This window comes from Puntigrus tetrazona, unplaced genomic scaffold (genome assembly GCF_018831695.1).
Source record: "Puntigrus tetrazona isolate hp1 unplaced genomic scaffold, ASM1883169v1 S000000416, whole genome shotgun sequence".
NCBI lineage: Eukaryota > Metazoa > Chordata > Actinopteri > Cypriniformes > Cyprinidae > Puntigrus > Puntigrus tetrazona.
This window is the reverse complement of record NW_025048065.1, coordinates 110,001-120,000: the sequence shown is the minus strand read 5'-3', so window position 1 is coordinate 120,000 and position 10,000 is coordinate 110,001. Positions and strand designations below refer to the sequence as shown.

General features: G+C 42.5%; 2 protein-coding genes and 1 long non-coding RNA gene across 6 annotated transcripts in view; 2 read left to right on the top strand and 1 right to left on the bottom strand.

Annotated features, from left to right (window-relative positions):
* Positions 1 to 6,202, top strand: part of hlcs (holocarboxylase synthetase (biotin-(proprionyl-CoA-carboxylase (ATP-hydrolysing)) ligase)) — a 22,949-nt gene extending 16,747 nt beyond the window's left edge. For 3 of the 4 annotated variants that reach the window (XM_043231784.1, XM_043231783.1, XM_043231786.1), the window contains 5 exons: positions 2,535 to 2,596; positions 2,673 to 2,833; positions 3,820 to 3,934; positions 4,012 to 4,207; positions 5,365 to 6,202. In XM_043231784.1, coding sequence (XP_043087719.1) covers positions 2,535 to 2,596; positions 2,673 to 2,833; positions 3,820 to 3,934; positions 4,012 to 4,207; positions 5,365 to 5,536 — 706 coding nt within the window. In that variant the 3' untranslated portion in view covers positions 5,537 to 6,202. Of the gene's footprint in view, positions 1 to 2,534; positions 2,597 to 2,672; positions 2,834 to 3,819; positions 3,935 to 4,011; positions 4,208 to 5,259 lie in introns of all 4 variants that reach the window. The other variant, XM_043231785.1, reaches the window with a different exon arrangement.
* An 86-nt stretch (positions 6,203 to 6,288) lies between these two features.
* Positions 6,289 to 10,000, bottom strand: part of sim2 (SIM bHLH transcription factor 2) — an 11,088-nt gene continuing 7,376 nt past the window's right edge. The window contains exons 9-10 of the mRNA XM_043231788.1: positions 8,798 to 9,240; positions 6,289 to 8,371 (exon numbers count right to left, since the gene is read on the bottom strand). Of these exons, the coding sequence (XP_043087723.1) occupies positions 8,001 to 8,371; positions 8,798 to 9,240 (814 nt within the window). The 3' untranslated portion in view covers positions 6,289 to 8,000. The remainder of the gene's footprint in view (positions 8,372 to 8,797; positions 9,241 to 10,000) is intronic.
* The window catches only part of LOC122333924, a 1,293-nt gene continuing 244 nt past the window's right edge, over positions 8,952 to 10,000 (top strand). Inside the window, exons 1-2 of the long non-coding RNA XR_006248692.1 lie at positions 8,952 to 9,052; positions 9,132 to 9,282. This is a non-coding gene — a long non-coding RNA (uncharacterized LOC122333924). The remainder of the gene's footprint in view (positions 9,053 to 9,131; positions 9,283 to 10,000) is intronic.

Genomic DNA, 10,000 nt, shown 5'->3' with positions numbered 1-10,000 from the left:
ATTACTAATGGTTTATCTTTTCAGGCCGTTACTGAGGTTTGTTCCTAATGCGGCAGAAGACTAGCTGCTTTCACAATGAGATTAACTGACCCTCAACACACACACACACACACACACCCCTCATTGAGCCGCTAAGAGCATTACTGTGTGTGTGTGATCCATTGCTGATCTCATATTTGTGTTGCTGAAATTAATTTGTTGCCTCTTTACATGTTAATCTGAGAGGGATTGATTTCAGCTGAACAAAAGAGAGAGAGAGAGAGAGAGAGAGAGTTTTTTTGTTGCACATGTTCAGGCTTTGTGTAACGTTTTCAGAGAGTTTTAACATTTCTCTCGAAGCAGAATCTTTCCTCTCAGTTGAAGAACTTGTTAGTGCTGTGTTTCAGCTCCGCTTCATTTCTGTGATTTCTAGTATCAGTCATTTTTAGTGTCAAGAATTTAGATTTTGTAGAGGAAAAAAAAGTACAATAATTATAAAAGAGCGACACAAACCAGATTTATGCTTTCCTTTTTCACAAAAAAAAAAACAGTTAAATGAAACCACACACACACACACACACACTCTCTCATACGTACACTCTCATTCACACACTTTCTCACACACACACACACACACACTCTCACTCACCTTCACTTACACACACATACAAACACACACAGACAGGCAGGCCGTGGTGTGTCTCCCACACACACACACACACACACACACACACACACACGCACGGCTGATGTTCTTGTTCTGCTGAAGGGCTGCAGATCTCTGTCTGCTCTAACTGCTCTCGTCTGCGTCTGCGTCACGATCTGCTCGCGGGGGTCTGCTCCGCTCCTGCTCTTCTGAGAACGCTCTCAATTACCACAGAGCTCTGAGCGGCTGGATAACCCAGCGCTGCTGCTCCAGGCCATGCTCTCAGCCGAGTGTGTGTGTGTGTGTGTGTGTGGTGTTTTGCACATTTGCCCGTCTCTTCCACACTTCTCATTCTGCTGGTGTTTTTAATAGTCCTCCGTGTCTGTGTTTGACGCATCAGACCACCGGGCTTTCTGTTTTTGCCGGGGTTTTTTCTTTCGTCTCTTACTCTAGCAAGTACGTCCAGTTCATTTAAAGCTCTTTGAGAAAATGAATTCCTCCATCTGAAAATTAGCATGTGTGGCTGGCGCCTCGAGAAAACACTCCGGCTTTCAGTGTTTCTCAACACACTCGGACCGGCTTGCTGTAAAAACACTGAGAACTCTGTTCCTTTGGTGGCGTTTCTGCTGATAGGCGGCTCGATCTGAACATGGCTTCCCATGATGCAGCGCTGCAGCAGCTGGACTGGAGCAGAGCTCTGCATCTCTTTTTGCGTCTGAATGCCGCTCTGTGTCTCTAGACTGAAGAAGCTCTTCTGTAAACCTGTTTGCTCCCAAAGACACACGGTTGTGAGATTCCCACGCCTGTAAGTCGAGGAGAAGCCAGCAGCGTCTGTGGAGTGTGATTGGCTTTAGAGAGGATGAGGTGACTTTATTAAACTTCAGCTGGGCACCGGAGGGTTTCTGTGAGATTGATGCATCTAGAGCGCTTCGGGTCAAGTGGACGGCTGTTTGCTTTAGTGGGGGTGTTGTTTGACAGGGCTGCTGGAAGCCTGTGATGGGGGTCAAGGGTCAATTACAGTCCAGAATCAAGAGTAGTCCTCATGAGACGGATCAGTGCACGGACCTCAGTGCCTCCTCCTCCCAATTTTACATCAATGATTCTGTGATTTACCTTTTTTTATTATTATTATTATTATTATTACCAGGTCTTGACTCATCAGTCACGGTCACTAGTGATTTATCTAATTTCCACTTTCACTGTCCGCAATTTTGATTTTGGGAAATAATATCATTTTTATAAGTTACTGTATACTATCATTTATTTCAATTGCCCCCCCCCCAATGGTATTAAATGTATGCAGCTTCTTTTAACTCACATTTATTTATTTTATAAAACATGTTCTTACTGATTTGACTGTAGGGCAGTTATCAGTCATTGAGTGATTTCTTCAGACAGCTCTTTTTAAAAGCTTCACTCTGCTGGTCGTGCTGTTGCTAAACTACTTAAACTGTGTTATAAATAGGGTCTTTCACACTAAGGGAACATTTCATTGGACCCGAACTAATTGTGTAACCATCCACTTTTTGGTTTTAGTTCCAGGTTCTCCTTTCAGAGTATTTAAAAAAGCTCTCTAGAGTGCGTGAAGTAAGTCCTCTCTGTAGTGTGGGAAAGCATTAAGAGCGTTTAGTGTTCTTTTACTTCATGATTCTGTTTATTAAAATACATTTAGAGTGATCACACATTTAAGACACAGAATTGATTGCAGGTTTTTTCCCCAAACAGTACCATGATTTGATGAACAGTAAACAAGAGGGCCATATTTTCTACAACAAAGATTATTCTAAACACAGTCACAAAGTATAAAAATCACTTTAAACTTGTTGGGGAAGGTTTATTTCTGCCCGGTTTATTACAGTGATGAGCTGATTATCAGTGTTTCTGAAGCGTCTCTCTCTTCCTCCCGCAGGTTGATGCCGCCGCAGGAAGTTGGGTTAATCGCCATAGCAGCACGTCAGACGCAGGGCAAAGGTCAGCAGGTTTCTTGCGCAGCTGCATTATCTCTGATTTAACATGTAAACGAGCGTGTCCTTCGTTCGTGCTGCAGGCCGCGGGGGAAATGCCTGGCTGAGTCCTCTGGGATGTGCCATGTTCACTCTGCACCTGCAGCTTCCTGTGACCTCACGCCTCGGACAGAGAATACCCTTCCTGCAGCACCTCGCCGCCCTCGCCGTCGTGGAGTCAGTGAGAACACTGCCTGGATACCAGGTACACGCACGCGCACACACACACACACACACAGACACGCACACACACACAGACACACACACACACACAGACACACACAAAGTGTTCTCCAGTGTTATCTGAAACACAACAGAAAGTACAGGAAAATAACACACAGATATTTACTGCACTGTGATAAAAACACGTCTTTAAGAGACTCTCTGTACAGTCAAATACAGCAGATTATTCCTGAGCTCCAGTCACTCATGAACATCACAAACCTACAATATTACTTGAAGGACCTGCTTCCTGTTTAGTAGCACATCATATTTATAAAGGACTATATATAATATATGTGTATGTATGCATGTATAAATGTATGTATGTGTATATATTTATTGTTATTCTGTTATGTGGCAACATTTACCTAAATATGTCATGCCAATAAAGCCATTTGAATTGGAGACACACACACACACACATACACACACACACAAACACACATTTTGGTGTTTGTGTACAGAATAGAAACATTACACCTATGAAGAGTCCCCAGAAAACACACTGTATGTGTTACTGTTCTACACCTAAACCTACCCTTTACAGGAAACTACTCACATTTTTAGATTTTCAAAAAAACCTCACTCTGTATGATTTCTAAGTGTTTTGAAAAGGGGACATGCGCTGATGTCCTCACGAGTCACCTTCTCCTCGTAATCCCTGTGTCATTACACACACACACTTTCACAGAGACACACACTCATGCATGAATTTACCTTTTCTTCAGTCCGAGGCGGAATCATTTCACTTTTGTTGTGAAAGGGCTTTTACATTTGTAAAATAAATTTTTTTTTTATATTAATACTATTATATAAAAGTTATTTTTTAAGGACTAAATCAACATTGTAATGCAATATTTTTATGGCTCATGGCTCCTGATAATACATTGTCTTATGAAGTGAAACAATCAGAAACTAAGCCTTTTATTACATCATTATCTCATTAAATGAAAGTAAATGTTTGTGCAGGACGTGGACCTGCGTCTGAAGTGGCCCAATGACATCTACTACAGCAACCTTCTGAAGCTCGGCGGGGTTCTGGTCAACTCCAGCGTCACGGGCCAGACCTTCAGCCTTCTGATCGGTAAGGTCTCTCAGCCTCATCAGAACGTCAGCGTGTTCTCGGAGTCGCCCTCCAGACGTCTCTCCTTTCTCCCGCAGGCTGCGGCTTCAACGTGAGCAACAGCAGCCCGACCGTGTGCATCAACGACCTGCTTCGGCAGCACCGGCTGGACCCGCTCACTCCGGCGCAGCTCATCGCTCGCTCCGTCACGCTGCTGGAGCGCTACGTGTCCGAGTTCCAGCTGCGCGGCCCGCAGGCGCTGCTCACGCTCTACTACAGCAGATGGGTGCACGGGTCGGTTTTAACATTATATCACATTATCATGAGTGAACATGCATTTTCAGTGCGTTCTTTCACTGCATGGCTCTGCTGATCAGAAACGTGTTTAGAACGATCACACAATTCAAAATGTATAGATTTAGATCATTTTATGAAGTTAATCGGACACAAAGAGTGCCGTTTTTATACAAATATCAAATACACTACAAATGATTTAGATTTTTCACAGCAGTTCAGTAAATAACTAAGAAGCTAATATTAATAGACACCTATATTGTTTTGTTTTGTTTTCAACACCAACAAAAATAATTCCAAATACAGTTTTGTGTCTCTGAGCAACACGAGTGTTTTGTTCCTGAATGAATCTGTTTGAATGATTCAGTTCAATCTCAATGACTCACTTGCTGCTACCTGCTGCCGTTTTTTATATTTAACATTTTAAAGTATCTTTTAGTTGTTTTTTTAATTTTCAAATATTAATATTCAACGTTTTATGTTTAATATATCAAAACATTATTTATGCATTTGTAACTAAACTCATCTAAATACCACTTCTGTGTTTGGTCCACATTGCTGATGAATTTTATTAATACGGATTTAATTTGTTGGTAACAGCCTAAATGTTTTTTTTTCTAACTGACTGGTTAAATATAAGAATTGCACACAAAAGATGATGCACACTTTTAGAAGGAATAAGTAAGGAATAGCAAACACTTTAAGTCAGTTGTCCACGGTACAGTGCTTAAGATACCATTAACACACTCCACAAAATATCTAAATATGTTATCGATGAGTTCTTTTTTCCGTCCATATCACACACCCTTATTTCCACATACACACCTGTGCTGACTAGGGCCGGGAGAACAAACCGAGGCGTCTCGAATCGAGATCTTCTGACTCTTTCTGGAGTGTGTTCTGAGTTTAGTTCTGAACAGAAGATGGCGCTGCACACTTCAGAAACAGCTCTGATCCTCAAATAATCCTTGGTGAGATCGAAAGCTGAAGCGAATCGAAGTGTTCACAGTGACCCTTTTAATCAATCTGAGACTCTTCTTCTTCTTCTTCAGATTTAAAAACTAGAGCGCCATCTTCTGTTAAACTCTACACTCAGAATCCCTTCCAGAGAGGACCTCCACACGTTCCTGCATGGGTTTATTGTGTCTGTGTTTCAGCGGCACTCGTGTGCGTCTCTGGAGTGAGGACGGGCCCGAGGCCGAGGTCCTGGGTCTGGATGAGAACGGCTTCCTGCAGGTGAGGGCCGGAGATGGGAGCGTCGTCTCTGTGCAGCCGGACGGAAACTCCTTCGACATGCTGAGGAACCTGGTGGTGACCAAAACCAGCTGAGCCTCACCTTCACCACCACCACTCACATCAGCTCATTAGACCTCACCCAGCAACACATCGTCGTCTCTTTCAGAACTGTTACCTCGTTTCAGCCGATGTTCAGACTGCATGATACTGTTCAGAGTTGAGCAGAACATCTTGAGAAGTGGCTTTGAATCTCTCATGTTAATGAGGTATATAGACCATTTTAATTTGACTGAAGTGAAACAGCTGGGATGTTAACAGGCTTTAATAGAAGCAATATAAGTCAGGTACATCTGAAAATATTCAGTTGAAATCATTGTTTGGAAGACTTGCAGTTCTTCCCATTAAAGTTTCTCATGTGAGGAACACACCGATTGGTTTTGCAGTTTTACACACGCTGGTTTTACAGACAAGGCCATTGGCCTTTTCTCATGGAGTTAGATAGTAATCCATTAGCTCTGTTTAACCAACACTGGACTCCCTCAGAGAAATGTGACTGACGCTCATTAAAACTTGTGGTTTTGTCTGTATTTTGATTTTCTTTTGTTGCACGCTCGATTTTGAGGTGATTTTGTATATTCGTATCATATCGGTATGACTAAATATTTTGTAATGATTCATGATTTGTAAACAGATAAAGATGATCTCTTTTAAAGAAAACATTCCTGAGTTGTAGAAAATGAAATAAAATGATTGACTGATCTGTTGTTGCAGGTGTGTGTGTGTGTGTGTGTTTCCTGGCAGCGTCGTGTTCATCCGTCCTCTGTAAGCAGCAGCTCATCTGTCATCTGCACCTCGTGCTTCAGGCTCGTCTCTCGTCTTGATGAGGTGAAAATATTCCTCTGAGCTTCGCTAAACGGTCTGAGATCTTTCACCTCATTACAAACGCATTCATCGCCCCCCACTTCCTCTCATTCGAGCCCATTCGGTCTTATTAAATCACTGATACGGTTCTCCAGGTGGTCCGGTGCTCGGCGGGACGCCTTCACCCATAAAAGCGTTTTTAAACTGATGACGCCGAGCGAACGAGCGCACAACCTTTCAAAATCATTAAGCAAATAGCTCACCTCCGATCCATAAACGCCACATCCACAATATCCTGTTAAACAATTTCAGCTGGAGGTTCCCTGAAGGTCAAACCAAATCTATCATCTCTGATACTGGCTGCATAATACCGGACTCCTCTCTTTCGTCCCCGGAGACGCTGGCTCTTCTTCAAAATCATAAAAAGCCGCAGTCTTCATCAACAAACAAACATAGCTAGTATTAACCCCCTGCAGGAGAAGTATTAGATCTCCAGACGCTTCATCAAACCCTCATGTGCCAGCTTCTCTCAGACGAGACGAGTTCCTGCTCCAATAATAACTTTAATAACGGTCTGGAAAACGGCGAAATTCAGAACTTTAGTCCTATTTAGACGTTGAGAGTCACGACTTGACACGTTCTCGTCTGTTATCTCGTGTTTATTGAGATTCTAATCAAGCTAGTCATTTTAGTAACATCCACTGCATCGGACTCTTGGTTTGCTGCGCCGTGGTCGGTGATTTTAAAGTATTTTTACTCATTTATAAATCAATCAATGGCCTAGGACCTAAATATAATGCAGATATGTTCACTGAATATAAACCTAACAGAGCGCCCTCAGAGATCAGATATGCTAAAACATTAGCCAAATATGTTTAGCTCCATCCAAACTGACTGACCTTTTCTATTTTTAACTGTTTTAAACTCCATTCTTTTATTGTTGTGATTGCATTTTTTATGTAAAGCACTTTGAATTACCATTGTGCTATATAAATAAACTTGCACCTCCCCCTTCATGAATGGACACGCCCCTTGCTGCCGATTGGCTACACAGACATTCTGCGGAAACATTTGCACTTTTTGCTATAGCTAAACTAGATTAAATGTTTTAGTTTTGTAAATGTTGGTGCAAAAACATGCTTCAAAACGTCTATGGATGATTATGTCTTGCATATCAGAGTTTAGTGAGCGATAACATGCATGTGACCCTGGAGCACGGAGGCGGTCATAATCAGCTCAGGTGTATTTGTAGCAATAGACAACAATACACTATGGATCAAAATGAGCAGTTTCTCTTTTATGCCAAGAATCTATCATGAAGTCAAATTTAATGTTCCATATTTTGTACATTTCCTGTTGTAAATGTCAAAGCTTAATTTCTGATTGCATATCGATTCATATTGCATTGCTAAGAACTTAATTTGAACAACTTCAAAGGTGATTTTATCAATATTTAGATTTTTTTTTCTTTTCAAATAGTATCTCAGTCAAATATAGTCGTATCCTAACAAACAATACATCAATAGAAAGCCAATTTATTCGTCTTATCTTTTGAAAAAAAGAGCCCCTTACGACTGGTTTTGTGATCCAGGGTCACATATAAGGTTCTTCTGAAGCGTGTCCTTCTCCGCGCTCCAGACGTCATGGCTGTAGAATCCGTGTCGAACAGATATTCCTGCTGCTGTGGTTCTGCGGGTCACCTCTCGTTGCTGATGATGACCGAAGTGCTGATGTAATGAGGGACGGCGGCGGGGCTCTGGGTCCGGTGGCCCTCCTCGGCCCGGTACCCGTCTGTGAAGTGGCTGAGAGCGTAGGGTCCTGACGGGGTGTGTTTGGTCCAGACGTGGTGGAGGTTGAGAGAGACTCGGCTCTGGGCCAGCAGGAGTCTCTTGTCCTCCGGTTGGTTCTGCTCTGAGAGTCTGCGTCTCTGCGTCTGCTGACCGAAGCCCTGGAGCTCCTGATGCTCTCTGCTGCGGTGGTTCTGACCCGGCTCCTCTTTAAACGTCCCGCCGGGTCGGTGTCCAGCGTGAAGCAGCTGGGCTGTGAATGCTCCGTCTCCTGCCGGACCTGACGGACAGACACTGTGCGGTTAGACGTGGTGCCATAAAGAACCTTTCCGTTTCACAGATTATAAAAAGGTAAGAAAGAGATGATTCTATAATATCTACATCATTATTTAATGCAAACCGTAAAAACAGAGCTTCGTCTGATCACACTGGTTTTCCTCTGTGTGTTTGTCTTGTTTACCACTAGAAATCTCAAGATACACTGAAATATTAAATTGCAGAAAAAAAAGGAAGTCTTGTTTTAAACGAAATAATTACAAATCTAAATGAATACGGTTTGATTTAAAAATTTATCAGAAAACAAGACTTCAGATCTTCATTTTGCATGTCTTGTAAATGTCTCGCTTTGAGGATGTTTAGATATTTGGACTGAAAAACAAGAGCGAAAGGCCGAGGAAGAGGACGTTTCTGCTCTGATTTTATTCACCTGAGTATGAGCAGCAGTGTGCAGGCATCTGCAGGAGAGCTCCAGGTTTTTCTGCACCGCTGCAGCTCCAGGGCGTTTCTCTGCGGCCTGACCGCGTCTGCGTCTGCGTCTGCGCAGCTGTGTGTGCGTAGGACAGCGTGTAGGACGTCTCAGGGACGTGTGTCTGCTCCCGACAGGACGGCAGGCTGCAGGGACTCGTCTTCCACGAGGGACACTCGGCTTCATCACGCAGCGACGCCTGGAAAACTTTACCGGGTGAGTCTGCAAGCGCTCTTACCTGCGCATATGGGGATGCTTTGGGCTTGCTTTTGATTTTGGCTGCTTTGGCTTTCAGCTGTTTGCGTGCGTCCTGAGGAGCCGCCAGACTCGAGGTCTTGTAACAGAGGGACTGTCTGGATCTGCTCTGGTCCTGAGAGAACTGCATCTGTTTATATTCCACATCCCTGCGGAGATACACGGCATTAGTGAACATGGGTTTTCATGAAGTAAAGTCTAAAGATGCTTTAAATCAGAAAGTCTTTGATTCTTTAAGTTGTCACACGAACCGCTAAATCTCTTCCTCAGTATTTCAGTCCAGTAGAAACATCTAAACCTCCTTAAATCAAGATACACCGACTGAACATGCAATATGAAGAGTCTTGTTTTAAAACAAAAACAATTATCTTTTAGTGTGGAATGAAAACTAGTTTCCTCTGAATTCAGTTGATATTTTTTTACTCCATTAGCACATATTAGTTTATTTTAATCAAACTCCCTTAATGTTTTCATAAAACAAGACTCATCTGCTGTCACGTTGCACTCCATATCTTGAGTTTAGGATGTTTAGATATTTGTGCTGTCTGATCAGAAAATACTGAAAAAGTTACTTCCATGTTCTAGTGGTTGAGAGCAGAGATATTAAAGCATTAAACTTTTTTTTTTTCTTCTTGTAAGATGAATTGAAAAATGAATGGAGATTAGTTGGAAGTTGTATCTTCAATATTTCAGTTTGCTATTACAACTCTAACTCATACATTGATGTGTTCTTTTCACTTCATTCTGTAAATGTTCTCGTCTTGGTCTTAAACCCAAGAGACTCTGCATGATTGTAGGGACCCTGTAAGATAAAGCAGATCCACTGCGACGTGGATCCAGTGAATCTGACGTGTGTGTAAACTGTAACAAGAGCTTGAGGGAGCAGTCCTATGTTTTAGTGTCTGGTCC